This window comes from Euleptes europaea, chromosome 9 (genome assembly GCF_029931775.1).
Source record: "Euleptes europaea isolate rEulEur1 chromosome 9, rEulEur1.hap1, whole genome shotgun sequence".
Classification (NCBI taxonomy): Eukaryota; Metazoa; Chordata; class Lepidosauria; order Squamata; family Sphaerodactylidae; genus Euleptes; species Euleptes europaea.
This window is the reverse complement of record NC_079320.1, coordinates 50,020,794-50,042,299: the sequence shown is the minus strand read 5'-3', so window position 1 is coordinate 50,042,299 and position 21,506 is coordinate 50,020,794. Positions and strand designations below refer to the sequence as shown.

The following is a 21,506-nucleotide window of genomic DNA, read 5'->3' as shown; positions in this document are numbered from 1 at the left end:
GTTTATCAACACTTAATCCTCACTGCTATGCCACTAGATAATTTAAGAAGGTATTATCACAGGGGAAAATGAGATAAGTCAAAAACTCTTTCATTATCAATTATAACTGGGGATTAAACAACAGAACATAATCATTTGTTGATTAGAACAGCAAGATTAGCACACATTTTTCTCTATTACGTGCCATTTACTAACATGAGGCAAGCCAATCTACACTTTCACAAATCCAGAGCTCCTAAATCTGTACCCTAGCTTTATGTATTTTCCGTACATTCACGCACCTGGCTGCAGCAATGAAGATTTATGGCAATAAAGATTTAGTTGTACCATGTCCAGTGCAACTACTTGTGCAGTGATCCTTGAATTAACAGAACATTGCTTAGCTTTAAATGAACTCTGCTGACTTTTTTTTTTTTTTTTTTTTTTTGATATAGCTACTCTCCACTTCTCAAGCACTGCTGACTAGGGACATGATCTGAACGTCTGGTTCTACTAATCCATAGTGCTCCTTGACCTTGGATATCCTATTTGGTCTCTTTTGATTGTAACTGGCAGGAATTGGGTTGAATCCAGAGATATGTGAATGGTATGGAAAATATGCTTAGCACCGTTCTACTTGCACAAGCCGATAAATATAACTGGTAAAGAAGCAGCAATGTGTATACAAAGCAATGAAATGTAAAACAGATACCGGTATTTAACGTTGTTTTATTTATCTGATTACTTGAGAAGATTATACACAAAAGTTTTTTTTAAATTACTGCACGTACCCATAACTAGGGCTTCCAGGCCCCTCTTCGCCACCAGTGGGAGGTTTTTGCTTTGGCCATTGGACTCTATGGCATTAAAGTCCCTCCCTTCCCCAAACTCTGCCCTCCTCAGGCTCTGCCCCAAAAACTTCCCACCAGTGGCGAAGAGGGACCTGGCAACACATGCTGGTGTGCCCAAGGGCTAGTCCTGCCCTGCCAGGCAGTTCATTGCAGGGTAGTCTTCCACACACAAAGAACTCTTCCATGGGATCCAACCCGTTCATTATTAACTGAGTCCTACTGGCAAATGTGCTGCATGCTGCCTTTAGTGAAGAAATCAAGTGGATAATATTTCTGAATTAACTGATACAGATTTTTCCTTGTGTCTGGTTGGTTCTATATTCTGTTGTCTTATGTAGTTTGGCTAGATTTGGGTTTCTGGGTGAATAAAAAGGCTCTGGTTACTCCTTAAGAGACCTAGACTCAGCTTTCTACTAGGCTATACAATTACTGGGGATGTAGAAAGGTGTGGTATAGTCCAATCTTGTCAGATCTCGGCCGCTAAGCAGAGTCAGTATTTGGATGGGAGACCACCAAGGAGAGGCACTGCAGAGGAAGGTGCTGGCAAACCACCTTTGCTTAATCACTTGTCTTGAAAAATGTATGGGGCACCATAATCCCCCAGTCACACAACTGTTTCACAGGGTTATAGTAAGGACAAAACTGGGGAGTTGGGCATGTACATCATTCTGAGATGTGGGATAAATAATATTTGAATTGGCATTTCCCCCCTAAGGTACTTAGATTGAAAATACCAGTAGATACCCTAACCACTGATAGATAATCAGAAATGATAATGTAGTCAAGAAATGTTGCAGTGGAAAGCAAAATCATTGTTAACAGACTCAAAGGTTAGTTTTCGACTATTCTGACCTCTGAGGGGATTTCAAAGGTGGAGGGCAAGACACTAGCTCCACGCAGCATTTTATTTTTTTCTGGAAATTTGCAAGATACTTATTTTAACATTGCTTCTTGAGTACTTTCATTAGGAAAAATGTGTGGGAATTGGGACAGAATTTTTAACATAAATAGACATGATGCTAAATCCCAGATAAGGCCATTCCAGCACACCCACCCTTGTATAGGCATGGGAGAGAGGGAAGGGTTTGCTGCAGCTGGTGGGAGGGAAAAGCTGGCTAGTCTTATGTTGCCTTCTTTGTATATGGCATCAGGAATGGGAGCAGGAAGGCCATGGGGCTGATGTCTGCCCCACCCCACCATTGATGACAGACACACCCACCTTCCCTTTATTTCAGAATGGGCACAAGCTGGTCTCCCATTTGGGAGACCAAGTAAGAATATTTTTACCCCTCTGGAGGACTGGCAGTAAGCTGTGTGTGTTGGAGGGTGCCTACTCGAGAATGAAAATGGTAGCTGGAAATCCATTGGTTTAGTAATGCCTAGGCGTTAGAATTCTATGATGGCAGGTTGCTTGAGTGGTACATAGTACAGCTTAAGTGAGCACCCTGAGGCATCATTTGGAGGGTGAAGGGGTAATCTTCAGATGAGACCTAGAGCCTTGGAGGCTTCATGGACCTGGGCAGGAACCCCTTGACCCACAGATCCAGTGGCTAGGGGATGAAGATATTGCATACCTCTAGGGTTGCCAGTCCCTCTTTGCCATAGGCGGGAGATTTTGGGGGCAGAGCCTGAGAAAGGCGGGGTTTGGGAGGGGAGGGACTTCAATGCCATGGAGTCCAATTGCCAAAACGGCCATTTTCTGCAGGGGAACTGATCTCTATCGGTTGGAGATCAGTTGTAATAGCAGGAGATCTCCAGCTAGTACCTGGAGGTTGGCAACCCTACACACCTCCCTTGAGCATTGTGAAGGCTTGGCAAGGAGGACCCTGAACCATACACCTGTGATGGCTCAAGGCTCAGAACCAAGGGGTCCTCATCCATAAAAATAGGAATGCACAAACAAAGAGGCATGACTCTTCTGCATCCCACCAATCGCCCTCACTGCACCTAGCTTGGGAATGGGGTTTGGCCTGTGGGCCCCGCAGATTCCCCTTGACCAATGTAAATAAATAAACTTGGCCTTTACCAGCTGAAGGTGTCAGCTCTTCTTATTCCACATCTGCATGCAATGATGCTTAGCCAGCCCCAAATTTCCTTCCTTCAATGGGGTTATGAGCAGGCATTAATGAGGAGAAATGAATGCAGGCTGTGCGTGATCTTAGACGCTTTTCACAGTAGCCATTACAGGATTGATTCCCTACTGTCACATTTTCCAATAAATGACTATAATTCATTTGTAATACTGAGCTCTCTTCATTGCTGCTTATACCTCTTTGAGATACATTCCAGTAAAAAGTTAAGCAGACTTATGCTCTATCTGGGTAACCCACCTGCCCCACCCCACAAATGCTTCCACAGAAAGAACTTCCATGAATTTCCATGGCCATATGTAGACTGTGAAACATAATTCTTGCTCTAGATCATAAATGCATCATTGCGGCTGTCTGAGCAGCCCCGTAGGGTCTGGGCAGTGTTCAGGCACTAGTGATGGACCGGCCAATAGGGAAGACAGCTGAACCAGTTGGGAAACCAGGACACTGGCAGAAGGGGAAGTTGGCTTCAACTGCCCATGCTTTCAAAAGACTGCTGTGGGTGCACAGGAGCATACTAGTGGTCAGCAGAGGCAGCAGGAAAGCCACAGGAAGAAGGCAAGGACAGCACTGGGCATAGGTGCCTGCTTATAGCAGTGCCTTACAGCAGTGCCTGTTTGCCATGTGCCTGCTTATGGCAGGAAACCTCCTGGCAATTTTGGCTGATGCCCAATGATGTTCAGCTGATAGGCAGGTGGAAACAGGCCAGCAAAATTAGGGGGGACAGGAATTGTTGTCCCCATACAATGACATAACTTCCAGTGCAACCCAAAAATGCCAACATTGTGCCAGGGTGATGCTCTAGCACTCGGCCCAAACCTGTATGGTTTCCATAGAGTTTTGGGGTGAGTGCTAGAGAGTTGCCCTGGTGTAGGGTTGCCAGCCTCCAGGTAATAGCTGGAGATCTCCTGCTATTACAACTGATTTCCAGCCGAGATCATTAATGACATTGGAAGCAAACCATATATTGCTCCTCCTGTCAGCTGGACGGCCATTATTTCTGCGTTTTAAAGATGAAACAAATGGTTTAAATAGCAGAGATTGTGTGATTAGTTTGACAAAGGAGATGAGGTACAGCGATCAGTTTCAAAGAGGTTTTAACTTTCGCAAAGGGAACCAGGTCCCTTTGCGAAATCCCACTGAAGACATTATTCCACCTCCGGTTTGCTTGTTAGCTTGTTTGCTTGTTAGCATCTGTTGCTGAAGGCAGACTGTGCTTGTTTAATTCATATGTGGTATTCCTACAGAGCAATCTAGTTCTGTCTTGCTTGGGTTTTTTTTTAACGTGAGATGGAACAGCAGCACATGGGTAGCAGGGCAGAAGTGGAATCCCAGACAAGACGGCATCTTGCTGTTAAATATTTTGGTGTAATAATTGGCTGCTGAGTTGAGATGAAGGGAAAACAAATTGGTTATACCATAGATGGGGCATTACTGATAGCTGTCCGAGTCATGGGGAAGGTGGCTGAGAAGAATCAATATTTCTTTATACTGTGCTTTTGAACTTCTTTTTGCTACATAGATAACATCAGACAGTTTCTTTCAGGAAAACCAGCAGAGATGAGAGCCGTGAGGAAAATATTTTATTTATCTTCTGTCTGAATGAACAAGGTGTAACAGCAAACTCAAACTGCATTTCTCTTGGTGTACTGTGATTTTTTGAATCTGAGAAGGTTATCCTCTAGGATGCCATAGGCTTTTCAAGCTGCGTTTACTCATTTGTCACCTGCCTGACATACTCCAGTAGGTCCGAGGGTCTTATCATAACACTTCCACAGATGAGTAACTTTACACTTCGGTGGGGAGTGCCTTATCAAAGGAGCTGTATCGATCTTCATTCTGCTTCCTGCATGGATGAATTTCCCTCTTTACAGTTGGGGAAACTCAATCAAATCACCCAAAGTGTTTACTGGAATAAGCATTCAAGCTCGTAAAATCGTTTGTGGTCAATGTTGCAAATGGAATAAAAATTATTGGGGAATTACTAGAATAAGTATGAAATTTAAGGAATATATCATATTTTGAGCTCGTGACATAAAATGTTTGTAAACCAAACCTTTCTACGATAAATAGGCATCTATGGCCATTTATGCAGGATCAATTTTGATGCTCGCTCAAAGCTCTTTTTTTTAATGTGACCTTTAAAATGCCTATTCATGGTCCCGACGCAAAAGGAGAAATTCCACCACCCCACACTCGCCTGCTCCTTCGTTCCTCCCATTAGCAACCACCGTTTGCATAGCTAATACGAGGCTGTGATCTTGCATGCTTCCTTGAGGGGATTCTTTGAGGCGGGGCGGAGCAAACACAAATGGTTGCGTTAAAGGGGCTCTTAAGAAATGCGAAGAAGGTATGCGCCAGCTTCACAGTCACTTCCTGAATGATGGTTCAGTGTGAAAAACTAAAAAAAAATATATATGCAGGGCACTTCAGCCTGGAACACGCTGCTGATTACCAAGCATAAATGGCCTATGACACTTTATGCCATCCTAAACAGAAACATACCCTTCTAAGCCCATTGACTTCAATGGACCTAGAAAGCTGTAACTGTTTAGGATGGCACTGTACCACACTTTTATTGTAGCATACGCTTATGTTGTTTACAGCCCTCTTTGTCAGATTCAAGAGGTGGTAGAAATATCTATGCACAAGGTTATGAAGAAGCAGGGGCAAACAGCCATGGAATGAAGGAAGTGCAGGGTGGAAGAGATTATGTAAAATGCAACCAAGAAGAGTATACAGACCATTTGCAACAGCTTTCTTAGTGATTTTCTGCATGCTCAACTTATTCCTGATTTCCTCAGCAGTCCCTCTGTAAGTAATCGTGTTGAGCATGGGGCTTCTGCATGTCTGCCCTCCCTCCGTATTATTCCAGTCATCGAGTTGGTTTATTTTCTTACAGACATGTCTTCAAAATTAGGATTTTTGTGTGAAGTTGTTGTCATCCTTGGTAGCATAACAGCACCAACCCCCCTTTTTTGTGCACGAGATAGATTGATATATCAGTGTACCACTAGAGAAGAACTATGACCTGCCTTCTTAAAATCATAAAGTTGGAAGGTACCACAAGGGTCATCTAGTCTAACCTCCTGCACAATGCAGGAAATTCGCAACTACCTCCCCCACACATCCCCAGTGACCCCTACTCCATGCCCAGAAGATGGCCAAGATGCCCTCCCTCTCATGAACTGCCTTCCTTGTAATTTGCTGATTGGACAGTGGTCTCCCTGCTGTGTCAATTTGGAATGTCCTGAACAGGACATTGGCTAGGATGTGTGCTTTTTGTTAAGTTTAAACTGCTAGATGATTCTTTGACACCAGCACTAGAGAATTTCTGATTTGAAAATCTAAGGCCTCCTTTTCACACCAGGACACGCTGCACCTCCATTGTTGTGAACCAGAGATCTCCCAGTTCACAGGTCCTGATCTTCTACTGTATCACTCATTCAGACGCTTGCTGGAGCAGGATGGGGCACTGGCTAGTAGAAATCAATACTTTATTTTAGTTTCTCAGTGATACAGGTCTGTGTTGAGTTTTCCTGTTGCCATGCACACACGCTATGAAATATATGAATGCAAATGGCAAAATAATGGTAATTTTCATCTAGATGGATTTTCATAAATAATGTCACACAGTGAAATACATTGGGATGCTGATTTATCAATATTTTCTCTTTGAAAGGCTAGACATTACCAAAAATGCCCTAATTTAATGAATCCATCAGGACATTTACACTCTGCTCATTGCTGTTGCATTTGGCTGCTCTCAAAGGTCAATTTCATTTATTTTAGTAAGACCTGAGATCGACTGCTGGTTTCTGTGCTGATATTCTTATTTGCTAAGATTAACTTCATATTGAAGTACCAAAAATTATGTCCCCATTGCGCACTTGAGGCAAGCTGCCGAATTGATCTGTTCTTATGCATCAGTTCACCAGACTTTATGTCTGTAAGAATATGGTTGGCAGTCTGATTTTCTTCTCTGCTGTGCAACAGCAACAGAGTTGCTGAATTTCAGAGACGGATGGAGGGGGGGTACCGTATCACGGTGCAAGTTCTGTTGGGGGGCCCATATGTTTATGTTGGGGTATCGAGAGCCATCAAAGGCACCACCAAAAGGCAACGAGGGAGGGGACTAAGAAGCACCCTTCCATAGTACTAGTACAAAATCCCATGAACCATAGAACTGAATCAAAACAGAATAAAAATGCTGCTAGATCAGATCAGTTAGCAACTAGCTCAGCATCAGTCAGTATCCTATTTCCCACAGTGGCCAACCAGAAGACCCACAGCAGGGGTGCAGAGGCCAGTAAATGGAATTATTATCCCCCAGTGACAAGTATTCAGAGGAACCTCTGAACCTCTGAACCACATGAACACTTGAAGCTGTCTTATCCTGAATCAGACCATTTGTCCATCAAGGTTAGTATTGTATACCTTGACTGGCTGTGTCTCTCCGGGATCTTAGGTAGAGGGTTTTCACACCGAGCAAAACATTTTTTTTCCCACTGGAAATTCTAGGGATTGAACCTAAGACCTTCTCCATGCCAACCAGATGTGTTGCCACTGAACCACAGTTTATCCTCCCCTCCCACTGCATAACCCTGCTTTGCCCCTTTATGCTGTTACTGAAGCTTTGCTGACCCCATGAACAAAATATCAGGGTGCTCAGTGTCCTGCAGATGGAATCAGAGAAGTCCTGCTGCTCATGGTATTTGTATAATTCCCTTTGATTTATCTGTTCGTTTACTTCATTCATGCCCTGCTTTTCTCCCAATAGGAACCCCTTGTTCTGCTCTCCTCCATTTTGTTCTCACAACCACACCTTGAGGTAGATTAGGCTGAGAGAGTACATGACTGGCCCAAGATCATCCAGCAGGCTTCCAAGGCAGTGTGGAGATTCCAGCTTGGGTTTCCATGATCCTAGTTCAACACTCTAACCAGTATATCCCACTAATCTTAAAAGAACAGGAAAAAAAAACCAAGGGACACGATAGCCAGAAATCCACTCCCCTAAAATTCACACAGGCAATTTAGTATAACAAGGGTGTGCAAAGAGGGGGTTATATGGGAAATAAGGACAGACACATCCCCCTTGCATCAAATAAAAGGACTCTGAAATAGCTGCTGCAACACTAACAGAGGATTGTGCTGAAAGAGATACAGCAGGATCTATTACCAGGTTCCACAATCTTAGTTGAAGAAAATTGTCACTGGCAATTTAACTTCTCCTTTCAGAAGAGATTTAGCTCAATGGTGAGCTAAACCTTTGCTTTAAAGTACAGCAATGCAGATAAACCAAAATCCTGGGATTTGTCAGTATAATTCCACTGAAGTCCACACTGATATAACAAGCCGCTCGTGCCAGAGAATACTGTATAGGTTATTGAGGATTTGTTTTGCTTCCTCTTTTGCTCATATCTTGTTTAAATGTTTTTCCTTGGGGTATGGACTGCACATACCTCTTACATTAAGTCTGAAGCGGTTTCATGATTTAAAGGGAACTGAAAGTTAACATACGAACATAAGAAAGGCCCTGCTGGATCAGACCAAAGCCCATCAAGTCCAGCAGTCTGTTCACACAGTGGCCAACCAGGTGCCTCTAAGAAGCCCACAAACTAGATGACTGCAGCAGCATTATCCTGCCTGTGTTCCACAGCACCTAATATATTAGGCATGCTCCTCTGATCCTGGAGAGAATAGGTATGCATCATGACTAGTATCCATTTTTACTAGTAGCCATGAATACCCCTCTCCTCCTTGAACATGTCCAATCCCCTCTTAAAACCTTCCAAGGTTCCTCAGAGTTGAACAGAAGGAACTCTAGGCTGGAAAAGATACTGGGGCTATCCATAGACTCAGGTAAGCCTTAGTACCACCAACCTCTGGAACGTGTGACCAAATATCTAGAATTTTTGGGGAGTGAAGAAAAAAACACTGGGTGTATCAATTCAAACTTCATCCAGACCAACAGATTGAAGGAGACTGTTCATTTCAGCTTTTTATGCAATGTACAAAAACAGTCTTCAGAAACTGCAGACATTGGCAATTCACTAAATTTTGCAATCTTAGAAATTAGATGGTGATATAAAGCATAAGCCAGAGGAATCTAAGCACTTTTAAATCCCTTTCATTTGAAAGGAAAAGATCTAAGCAAAAGCTTAATTATTCCATGGACATAAATGGGGCTTGAAATAGTTGAACTTGGGTTGGATCATATCCCAAGTTTTAAACACTCTCTCCCTGTGTTCAGAATTTCTAATACAAATGACTGAACTGTGTACAAAATGAACATCACATTTTTATAATGAACAGTCTTGAAGAATGCATTCAGAAATGGAAGAAAACTAATATAGGTGATACCTTTGGGAAATGCTTAAATAATAGAAAAAAAACATTACATATCAGTGTATGGTAAGATTCCATGAGACCTGAGTTGCTGTGTAATAAGATAAAAACACACTTCTTCCCCAAAGTTGTCACTTCATTTGTGGCAGCAACAGACACTAAAAGTAAAAGTCTCTCAGACAGGAATAAAAACACACCATGTTACCTGGATCCAGTGCAAACTAATTAACAGTGCAATGGGGGGGAGCGCTAAGGAGCCAACTAGCTATCACACTGGCATATCTCAGAGATACACCAATATAAGACAAAGCTACACTGGTGCAGCGCCACAGCGCCTCCCTGCCATTCTCGGCCGCTGTCACAGTGCCATGGCAGCCTCCCATCAGCAGGCCAGTGCTGTGGGTCCCTGCACTGGACAGAAAGGAAAATGTATTTAGCGCAGTTCTGCTTCCGCAAGTAATATTGCGAGGGCTGCAGCAGCACCCAGCACTTCAATATAATTTTTAACAAAATAACAACATGCAGAGCAATCAGTGGTTGGCATTATTTTATTTTAGCCTGTCTTTTAAATTGTAGTAGAAGAAACACCTTGCACACACAGAGAACATAACAGGGATACAATCACTTTCACTTTGTGCAAGTAGACAGCAACGAATAATTTTGGCACTTCAGCTTGCTCAAGGGCTGTTGACACATGGAAATCTTCTGTGGGATCCAACCCATCATGTTTTTCTACATTATGCTGGAAATACACATTTCCCCATAGAAATACATGCTACAGTCATGGCCACTCCAGAAGCCTGTGCAGCATCTGTACCTATTGTACTTGTCTGAAAATGTAACACTGGAAAATCAGGTGCTATTATTTAGGGTTAGATCCAGCCAGCCTTTTTTCAGCCAGTTTCACCCAATTCCACTGCTTGCTAGAGCCCTCTTCCTACACCATATTTTTACATACAGGTCCCATGATCCATAGCATAGCCTGTTTGGGTAATCCTCATCTTCCTTTTTCACGAGCAGAAAATTTGGTTGGATCCAACCCATAGCATTCTACAATATGGGTACATGCTAAAAACGTAGCATTTGTTGCCTGCTACCTTTTGAACTTTCTCCCCATTGTCTCTTTCACTGGTGAAATTTAAAACTGTTTGGGAAGAGATTAGCCTCTCTTACTGTGTAATTCTATAAAGTGCAAAGTACATGTATCATTCTGTATTGTTAGCACTGTAATAAATAAATTAATATGAAATTGGTTGTCATTTCTATGTAGGCTTTTCAGTACAGTTTGCTTTCAGCTTAAACCTTATTAAGATGGAAATCCTTTGTATTAAACAGCCAAGAGAATGCCCTGTTCAAAAAGAAGCCAACATTTTATTTAAAGGGATTCATTTTAAACAATACTTATTAGCAAAACATTTAATAATTTATCAGTTGCCTAATGGCAATGTATCATTTTAATATTTGCTAGCAAGGTTTGCAATCTGGAACTCTTGAAATACTGCTGAAGCAACTTGTTATGATCTTTCATTTCTGCATATAACGAGACTACAGAAAAGTATTTTTATGTGACAAAGAAATCATGAAAGTCAGTTGCCACATTAACCAAAAATTTGACTTGGGTGACTGGCTTGTAAACCTTCATGGTGGAAAAGATGAGATGAGCCTATATTAACAAGTCAAACAAGTAGTGACTGGGTGGGAGGGAGGGTCCTCCTGCAACTCTTGTGATCTTGGGCAGGAGTTGCTCCTCCAGGACAAGGATTCCTGGCTGTCCAAGAGCTGTGCTCTGTCCCTTCCCTGCAACTCAAACCAGTGTGGATCTCCCAGGACTGGACGATTGACTAGGACTGTGCAAAGGTTTTGCAGAAAAAACATTTTCAGAGAGGTGGGTTGGGGAGGGCGATTTATAGGGGGGGCTTGCGTTTTGCCCACTGCTTAGCTGCCCGTTCACAGCGGTTTCTGTGGCTGCTCTTTTTTTTTAAGTAAAGGCTAACCAGGGCTCATAGGTGCCCTGTTGTGACATCATGATAAGGCAGTCAGACGAGTGTTACCACCTTTCGGCATTTAATATGAGTGTAAGATTGGACTCACAGAGCTGAAATAAATAAATATATTTAAACATCAAACAAGCCTGAACAAGATTTTTTTTTTTTTTTTTTGCAGGAAATAGGTTAGGCCCTGCTTTAACCATTCTCCATTAAATGGCCAACTATTATGAAGTGCAATGCATTCACACAAATAGCCAGATGAGAGATTTCACAGTTTTGGTGGATATGTGGGCATTTTATTTTTTACACCTTAGTGTTAATTCATGATATCTGCAGACATGGAATAAGAGCCATCAAATCAGCTTTTATGCCATTGTTAAGGAACCCATACAATATGGGATTTAAACAACAGGACATCATACCCAGCAAATGACAAATACAGTACACCAATTTAAAGTGCCTGTTTGAGATGAGGTTGCCATTAAAATCTGTTACAACATGGAAAACGTGAAGGGGCATCCAACTGACTGCAAATACTAAGATCAGCGCTGTCAGTCGGCAGAAAACCTTCCGAGATCTCTTCTTAATCCGAGTGATAGTTTGAGCTGCGGCAATCCCATCCTGTGCGTCTGAATTCTCCTCTGGTTTTACCTCAAAGCAGATGGGTACTCCTGGTATGAATTTGGTAGATGAAGAAAGCTGACTCCTTTCTGTTCCAGATGTTTCTGGGAAATCTCCACAAATATTGTCCTGATGCTGCCTTAAAATCGCTGGCATCACACTAGCGGTTTTCTTACTGTACCTCCTCCGGTGTTTCCTGACAAAAGTATAATTCCACCTCTCGGAGGTAGAGAACCGCAATCGGTGCCCACTGTTCTTGGGTGCATTGAGGGTTAAGTTTATCATCTCATTCTCTTCCAATTTGTTTTCTCTTCTTGACAATCTGGAACTTACAGACCTACAGACTCTAGTGTGGCTTACAGTTAAACAAACCAAAGGCAAAATGTACTGCATGAGTAATAAGGAGATAGTGAAAGCAATTCTGTACAAAGCAGATGGCCATGACTCGACACACAAGTGCTTGCTTCGCAAGGCTTCCAGATTAAGGGTTTCGTGAAGATCGACAGTCTTGTGGAAAACAAGCAGAGGGGAGCAAATGACTAGACCAAGAAACCAGATGGCCAAAATGAGGTAACAGCCATGTTTTGGCGTCAGATTGCTCGAAAGAGGGTGTCGTATCATTAAGTATCTGACCACAGCAATCGAAATTAACATCCAAGTGGAAACTAGGACAGACACGCACTGGAGGAAGGGTATGACGTGACACATGACCTTTCCGAACATCCACTGATCAAGCAGAACGGATGTCAAAGTGAAAGGAGAGCAAAAGACAACCACCAAAATGTCTGAAAAGGCCAAGTTTCCAATGAGGAAGTTTATTATAGTTTTTTGCTTGCATTTCATTAATGCTACAAGAATTAGCAGGTTTCCCATAAAGCCAGCAAGACTTATCAGGGTGTAAACCCCAATCAGAAAGTACTGTATGTCATCTACACTGTTCTTATAGTCTTCCCAGGTGGGAAAACTGGAGTCCATTGAAAGGGCAGAACTATTCTCCTTGGCAAGGGTCCTGTTGCTGTAGGCTTTGAGATCCATTTCTATACTGTAGACCTGTACAGAGCCAGAAACAGAGTAATTATTAACCGTCGCAATAATAGCCATGTTGTAAATTAGCCTTTTAAAGTTCATTTTGGGTAGGTTATGGGGTTTGCTCATAGAAAGGAAAAACAACAACACACATTTACTCTTAAAGGGTATTTTGGCCAAAGCAATTCATCTGATCTATTTTCCCATGCTTTTAAGTCATCTTTGAGAAATTATGACAGCTTTTCCCCCACCTCCTTTCCTGGGATTCTGATCTAGTCATATTTGAATGAAAAAAGGAAGACTTTCTCTTTGGCACAAGCCGGTCCCAATAGAGGCCTCTGGAATTATTTTAGTCACATATCCAGTTTCTCAGACTGTACACGACAGCAAACCACAGAGGAAATGTTAGAAAATACACTGGATAATGTTATTGATTACCACTTCAAGCAGATTGTCCCCCAAGTTACTAGCACTAATCATATCCCTTAAATCTCCCCCCCCCCTTTTCTTTTCTTTTTTTGCTGAGTTTTGCTGAGAAGAGTAAAGTTTGAGTAGAGTAAAAAAAAGTGTAGGGTGTAGAAAATCAACAAAATTACATCACTAGTTTTGCCCCATTAGGTTCTCAATGCTACTGTGATTACTTTGAAACGGTAATAAGGAAAGGGGTTGGAAAATGGCCATGGGGTAAACAGAGACACTTAAACCCAAACTATTAAATGTGGGGGAATAAACTGAAAATTAAACCAGACCTACAAGAATAGGTTTACAACCTGTTCTGAAAGGGGGTTACATTACCTACAAGGAACAGGTTCACAGTCTCCTGAATGTCACACTGTCTCTGGTTGGGTAGGCTGGAAAGATTACTCAAGAACCCTTTACAAGGTTAAGTTGGTGCACCAGCTGCAGCCATTCCTGGAAAAAGTGGACATGGCTACTGCCAGATAAACACAGTAATGTCCAAATTAAACTTCAATACTCAACTTGAGGCTGGCTTTGAAGATGGTCCAGAAACTTCAACTGGTACAAAATATAGCTGGTGACTGGGACTTGCCAAACTGAACATATAAAAATCATATCCCACTATTTACAGCATTTATAGTCTGCCTTTCTATTACCAGCTTCCATTTTATTTCTAGGTCCAATTCAAGGAGCTGGTTTTGTCCTTTAAAGCCTTAAATGAGTTGGAATCAAGTACCCAAATGACCACTTCTACTCCCATCAGCCTGCCTGAACTTTATCATTGGGTGAGGCCTTCCTGAAAGAGCCTGCAACGTCAGAGATTGGCAGGGGCTTGTGGGAAGCCCTTCTTAGCTGCTATTCCTAAACTGGGGAACTCCCTCCCTAGAAGGTGAAATTGGTGCCATCTCCTCAGGCCTTCTGGCATAGATTAAGGCCCTTCTTTTTTCCAGAAGGCCTTCAAACTGATGAAATGCTGATTGTTATACTGTCATCTTGTGACATTTTAGTAGTCGGTGGTTATGATTTTTAGGAGCTGGGAACCCACAAGAACTTGTGGTGGTATCTCAATTCTCCAGCCTGAACTATTTACTCTTCCCCTTCCCCATAGCCTCTCCCTTTTTCCTGCTTCCTTCTCACCTACTTGTGAAACTAGGGTTGCAAACCTCCAGATAGGGCCTGGAGACCTCCTAGAATTACAATTGATTACAGAGATCAGTTCTCCTGGAGAAAGTGGCTACTTTGGAGGCAGTCTAAACCTGCCCCCCCCCCAGGTTCGATCCCCAAATATCCAGGAATTTTCCAACCTGGAGCTAGCAACTCTATGTGAAACCTATGTTTATCTGCCCCCACCATCAGCTTTCCCTCCTCCCCCACCTGGCAGCCTCCACGTGGGAAAACTATGGCGCAGTTGTGTGGTGCTGGCTGCTGGGCTGGACACACTTTCAAGGTAGGGAATGCACAAGGACTTGCAGGGAGCACCTCACTTTCCCGTTTCCCCTTCCCCACAATGTTTCCTCTTTCCCTCCTCCTGGCAATCTCCACATCCTCTCCCCTTTCCCTGCTTACTGTCTCTTTCTCAGCCATTCACTGACCTACCTTTTATCAGCCTCCCATTATCAGCTATATTTATTATTTATTAACTTCATACCCCACTTTTCTCCACAGTGGGGATCAAAGTAGCTTTTGTCCTTCTCTCCCCTCCTTTTTCTCCTCACAACAACCCTGCGAAGCATGTTAGGCTGAAAATATGTGATGGGCCCAAAGTCACCTAGTAAGCTACCTTGGCAGACTGGTGATTTGAACCTGCATCTCCCAGACCCTGGTCTGAAGCTGTAACCCCTACACTATACTGGCTTTAGGTGGGTGGCTGATGCTGAACAGTAGCAAGCAGCCAAGCATAGGTGAGTCAGGTGACAGCTAGTCATCCAGTGGTTGCTGCTGAGCCTGGTCATAAATTCTCCTTCAAACCAAACAACCCAGGAAAGGACTCTGCCTTCCCTGACTTTTACTAACAGAAACCAAGTATGGAATGTTGGCAAAACTGTTGTGGTTGTCTAACAACAGCCACTGTGGACATCCATTTTTTAAAGACACAGGTGCTTCTTTTATCATTTAGGGTTTTTTAACCTAGAATATTTGTCGTGTTTGCAGAAAGATCTGTCTAGTCTGTTCAGGGCTCCAATCTCCATATTTATGTATCCTCAGATCTGGCCTGCATTGACAATTAGAATATAGGAGTTTATGATAGCTGCCTTGAGTTCCTCAATCTGCAGAAGGCAGCATGCAAATAAACTATGTTGGGGACCCATGATTGGATCTCTTGATGTGTAGGTGTGTAGGAGGGGGAGGGTTATAATTCAGGGCTGTAGCACAGGTGGGAGGGTCATCCTTCTACCCTCTCCATCATTTCTCCAACTAAAATGATTTTTACCAGTGCTAGGCTGCCACTCTCTCTTTGCCAAATGGGACAACAAGCAATGGGCAGGAGGTGCTGATCAGGCAAATGCAGTGGAAAGAGTTATAACTCACCCTCCAGTACCATGGCCAGCTCCATAGTGGGAGTCTGCTGGGATGCTCTTTAAAGCTAAACTACTGAAATGTGGTGTTGGAGGAGAGTGTTACGGATTCCGTGGACTGCCAAAAAAACAAATCAGTGGGTTCTAGAATCAAGCCTGAACTGACCCTAGAAGCTAAAATGACTAAACTGAGGCTATCATATTTTGGTCACGTCATGAGACGCCAAGAGTCCCTGGAAAAGACAGTCATGCTAGGAAAAGTTGAGGGCAGCGGGAAAAGAGGAAGACCCAACAGGAGATGGATTGACTCAATAAAGGAAGCCACAGCCTTCAATTTGCAAGATCTGAGCAAGGCTGTCAAAGATAGGACATTTTGGAGGCTTTCATTCATAGGGTCGCCATGAGTTGGAAGCGACTTGATGGCACTTAACACATGCACATGTAGAATCATAGAGTTGGAAGGGATCATCTAGTCCAACCCCCTGCACAATGCAGGGCATTCACAACTACCTGTATTGTGCAGGGGGGTTGGACTAGATGGTCCTGGTGGTCCCTCTTCCAACTCTATGATTCTATGACTCTACATGTAATTTAGCTTTAAAGAGCATCCCAGCTGACTCCCACTATGGAGCTGGCCATGGTACTTGGAGGCAAGTTACAACTCTTTCCACTGCATTTGCCTGATCCGCACCCCCTGCCCATTGGCTTGCTGTCCCATTTGGCAAAGAGAGAGTTCCTGTCGAGCATTGGTGAAAATAGTTTTAATGTGGGGAGTTCTGATCATGGATCTCCAATATAATGTGTAGTTTGGTCCTCACTGTTCTGATTAGGAGATCTGAGTGATTTTGTGTGCAATTATCATGATGGGTTTGTTATTCATATTATGTCCTCTGTTCTCCCTGAATGTGACTGGCTTCAAAACACCATTTTAAAGGATATCATACATTCCGTCAAGGTTATCATTCTATGTTTGATAATAATGTTCCATAGCACTCTTGAAACACAAATTCAGAAATAAATTAGCGTATGTCTTAATACCTTCATTCTTAGCAGGAAGTGATGCGAGGACAACTATCGGTTGCCTAAACTACAGACTTTACTAGTTCTCTGCCCACTGTGAAATAAAACAGTTTTCCTACACAGTTTGTACTTTTTCTGGCTTCTTTGTGTCTGAAAAATGGACAGTAAACACCTTGGACGACCATGTCCTTTTAAAACTATTGAGGCAAACAGGAAGTACTGACAGCTGCACAAGCTGTAGGCAAACCCATATTTGACCCATATACCTCACTCCCTTCTTGGCTGTACTTACACAGACACAAAAAGGCAGGCACTCTTCCACTGTGCCGCTCAATCAACATCTAATACCTGCCACAGTGCAGAAAACCTGGTCATTCTGGAGCTCATGCTGAGCTAGTATTTTTACTGTACAATGATTGGGAATGTAGCTTTTGCTTTCTTGCCAAGTGATGTAAGTAACAGCCACTACTTGCTGAAATATCTTTGCTGAAAAGACTAGGGGGTCTATTCTCACAACCATTTTGCCCGATGGCGGCAACCTGAACAGACTACCTATGCCAGCTCCTAATGATTGGCACGCCGCTGTGCGCATTCTGCCTCCAGCGACACAGTTTCCAGCACTTCTTACACATGGCAACAGTTGCACATGGCCTGTTTGGCCTAGGCTGGGTCGAAGCGGCTGGAAGCCAAATGTGTGAGTTACGCAGTTCCTCCCTACAGCTACCATGCAGGCAGAAGACATGGTGAAAATAGGCAAGGAGTTTAGTCCTGTCATGACAAGGAGGAAACAGGACCACCAATGGTTCATTTACCTAGCCTCCCTTAGGCTTATCGGAGCAGTAAAGGCTTTGGTAGGAGAGTTCAAATTAACACGACCTGTTAGAAAAAGTGTTTTCTGGACAAATGGAAAGGGTTTTCTGGACAGAAGTTAAGAAAAGCCTTACTGGATGAGATCAAAGAACCATCCATTCCAGCACCTTGCTTCCAACAAAGGCCATCCACAGGCCTCCAGGAAGCTCACGTGCATGAAAGGAACAGGCTTCTCCTGTTCTTTGGGCCCTGTTAAATGACTTGGCCTCTCTTTTTGGATAACACAACACCAACAGCGGCAAGCCTGAGCCATGATAACCCCAGTTCCATATAATCATGGTGCATTGGACTCGATGACACAGAGCATAGAAGCTGCTAGGCGTCCTTTGCCATTTTTCTCTCTCACACACAATGAGACTAATCTGAGGGTAAAAAAATGGTTTCCCATTATGTTACTGGTTTCTGCCAGCAATAGCATATGAATGAATCAAGGGTGTTTGTTATGCATTCCTGTAAGTTCCTCTCTTGAACTTTGAGGAGAGAGGCTGTGGTTCAGTGGTAGAGCATCTGCTTGGTATGCAGAAGGACCCAGGTTCAGTCCCCGGCATCTCCAGTTAAAGGGACTAGGCAAGCAGGTGATGTGAAAAGACCTCTGCCTGAGACCCTGGAGAGCTGCTGCCGGTCTGAGTAGACAATACTGACTTTGATGGACCGAGGGTCTGATTCAGTAGAAGGCAGCTTCATGGGTTCATGAACACTCGCCCAATGAGCTATTCCTCTTGATGAGTGACAGTGATTTTAAGAGGCAGCCTTTATAACAACTTAGGTCCCCAATGGTTTCTGCTGGCACATTACATAGACACAACTGGTCTTATGTGCCGATATGGGCACTTTATTTAGCATGTGCCCACATAAGATGACCATAGTTACAGAGGCCTACTTTGCCAGTTGGGGTCTGCTTTGCTCTTGTGGTCCAAAGAAGTGACTGCATCATCCACTGCAGCCAGAATATATGATATAATACCATTTATGAGTAGCCTGATGCCTCTTATACTTTCTCACTTACCCATAATAAGTCAGTGTTAACAAAGACAACATAGCTATGCTTTCTGGCTCCCAGAACAAGCTAAATACTGGATGGGCTAATGACTTTTCAGCAGGAATTGTAATGCTAATATTGCTAATCCTGTTCAACGTGACCCCAATGATGAGAAACTCGAGAGGTACACTTTGAAAAATACACTCAAAGTGCAATCCTAAACAGAGTTACTCCCTTCTAAGTCCATTGAAGTCATTGGGCATGGAAGGGTGTAATTCTGCTAAGAATTGCACTCTGACACTTTTTAAGCTTTATTCACACTCAGCCAGTTCTCTGTGTATGTAACTCCATAGCATTTTCCTCCATGGTAACAGCCTTGTTGCCAGCTAGTTTGTATGTTACATCTTAGATCCAGTTACCCACCATAAGAAAGTTACATTGTTTTCATCCCTGGTGCAAGGTGGACAAAATGGACAAAGAAGCACTCCTTTAATCAGGACTCAGACCCCCCCCCCTCTCCCAGCACTTTTCCTGCATGTCTGAGCACATCAGTAATTTCTTTTTTGTTGCTAAAGTAAGATGTGTAAACGACTAGAACCATTTTGGTGTGCTTTGAAAGTTACTTAGAATGACAGTTGATGGCAGAAACTGGGTAACTATCAGCTCTGTGAATTTTAAATTAAACAAGAAAAAGGGAAATGTCATATAACAGGGGTTTTTTATCTCTGCCGAATCTAACCAACTGAGAATTGCTTTAAGAATATTTCTCTCTCATCTCAAGTTGAACTGAGACTGAACTGTCTCTTTTTCTCTCTCCCACTGGGGATTTCCTTCTTATCTTGCCACCTTTGTAAGTGCTAATTGACTCACCTAATCTACATGTATGTAGGCATATGGTATTTAAATTTCTGTTTGGCTATGAAAAGGGAACAATGTACAGCTTAGAGACTGCTGAAAAACAGCTGCGAGCAGGTGGCAGCTTCCTGTGGAGCTGCGATATGTAACGCCACACATCACAAGTCTCCTTTGGAGAGAGTTCGTGCCAGTGAGAGAAACCTCTGGGAAGGGTCAGTGTTGGCAGAGAAATCCTCCACGCCCGGTGGAAGAACCTCATGACCAGCTGCATGATCCCCTGCAGAGGCGCAAAGGTGACATGACTGCAAGGAGGATGTTTTGAGCTTCCAAGATGTTAAACTACTCCAGATTTGGCTCTGAGAAGACCTTGAAAGCCTACTAATTCGTTCCGACACATAAAAGATGAGACAACAAAAAGAGCTCTGTCTCTCATTATGTAGCACTAGCATGAACACCCCAGTGTCATGCACCACATACACACCCACACACATATGAATATGTATGTATGTGTTAAAGAAAGGACATGTTGGAGGACTTTGATTCATAGGGTCGCCATGAATTGGAAGCGACTTGATGGCACTTAACACACACATGTGTTAAAGATAGGACATTTTGGAGGACATTGATTCATAGGGTTGTCGTCAGTCAGAAGCGACTTGACGGCACTTAACACACACACACACACACACGCATGTATTCATATGACTCCACTTTCTGACTCCAAAACATTTGGTATTTAGGGAGATGCAATCCCATAGATGAAAAAAGTCTAATGTGACATACAGAACAGATACATTTAAAAGGTAACATTGTTCATACTTATAATAATCAACCTTAGCCCAAAAAGATCGTGGCATTCTCCCCCCTCATCAAAGGCAGTCTTCCTAAAATTATGAGGATAACTTGGGGGCACCCTAGGGCTAAATGAAGGCATGGTGGCATAAGCTTTTGTGAGCCAGAGTCTGATTCATCCTAATTTGCCATTTCCATAGACAGCTTCCCTGATATCCTATCAACGAACAAAACTTTAAACTGGCTTCGCATGCAACTTTAAAATGCTGAATAAATGAGAACCCGAATTCTCCCAATCTAAAAGCCAGGTCACAAGCAAAGTAATTAGTAAAGGTTTGGTGCTTCAAGCATTCATTGGCGTTGGCACATTTTGGACACTGCCCCACCTCCCTTTCAAGCACGGCTGCATAATGCACAGAATATCCCTACCTCGGAAGGGGAGAGAAGCCCCCCACTGCATAACGCTTGCCCAGAAGAGCATTTCCCACGCAGTGGATTCGGCACAAGTGGAGTAGGAGACAGGGGAGCTGCTTCTCCGCAGACTGACTACAGCGAGGGGTGGCAGAGTGGGGAAAGGGTAGGCGATCTCACGTGAACCCGTGAAGCTGCCTTCAACTGAATCAGACCCTGGCCCATCAAAGTCAGTATTGCCTACTCGGACCGGCAGCAGCTCTCCGGGGTCTCAGGCGGAGGTCTTTCACATCACCTACCTGCTGCCTGGTCCCCTGAACTGGAGATGCCAGGGATTGTACCTGGGACCTGCCGCATGGCAAGCAGATGCTCTGCCACCGAGCCAGGGCCCCTCTCCTCCCTCCCGCCCGCGCACTTACTCAGAAAGAAGTCCCGTTGAAGCTTGCGGGCCTTGCTTCCGGGTAAATCGGCAGAGGATCTGGCGGATCGCCCGCTTTCACCGCCGGTGCCTTTCCTTCTCCTGAAGGCCCGCTGGTCCGGACGGGAGGGGTGGGGAGGGGAAGGTCTGGCGGGGCCCCGAGTCCCTTCCAGCGAGGGGAGGGAGGGAGGCGCTGGCGTCCCAAAGGCGCTGGGCGGTAGCAAGTCCTGCCAAGGCGGCCAGCGACTTGCACCAGCCAAGCGCGCTTACTGGGGCGGGTTGC

General features: G+C 43.7%; 1 protein-coding gene across 1 annotated transcript; it reads right to left on the bottom strand.

Moving 5' to 3' along the window:
• Positions 1-11,556: 11,556 nt before the first annotated feature.
• Positions 11,557-12,978, bottom strand: NPY5R (neuropeptide Y receptor Y5). The gene has a single exon (XM_056855056.1). The coding sequence runs from the start codon at positions 12,976-12,978 to the stop codon at positions 11,578-11,580; it is 1,401 nt and encodes a 466-aa protein (XP_056711034.1). The 3' UTR covers positions 11,557-11,577.
• Between the last annotated feature and the right edge of the window lie 8,528 nt (positions 12,979-21,506).

What these genes read in the sequence shown, in the direction of transcription:
- NPY5R (XM_056855056.1), bottom strand. Translation starts at nt 12,978, where the DNA reads ATGGCTATTATTGCGACGGTTAATAATTACTCTGTTTCTGGCTCTGTA.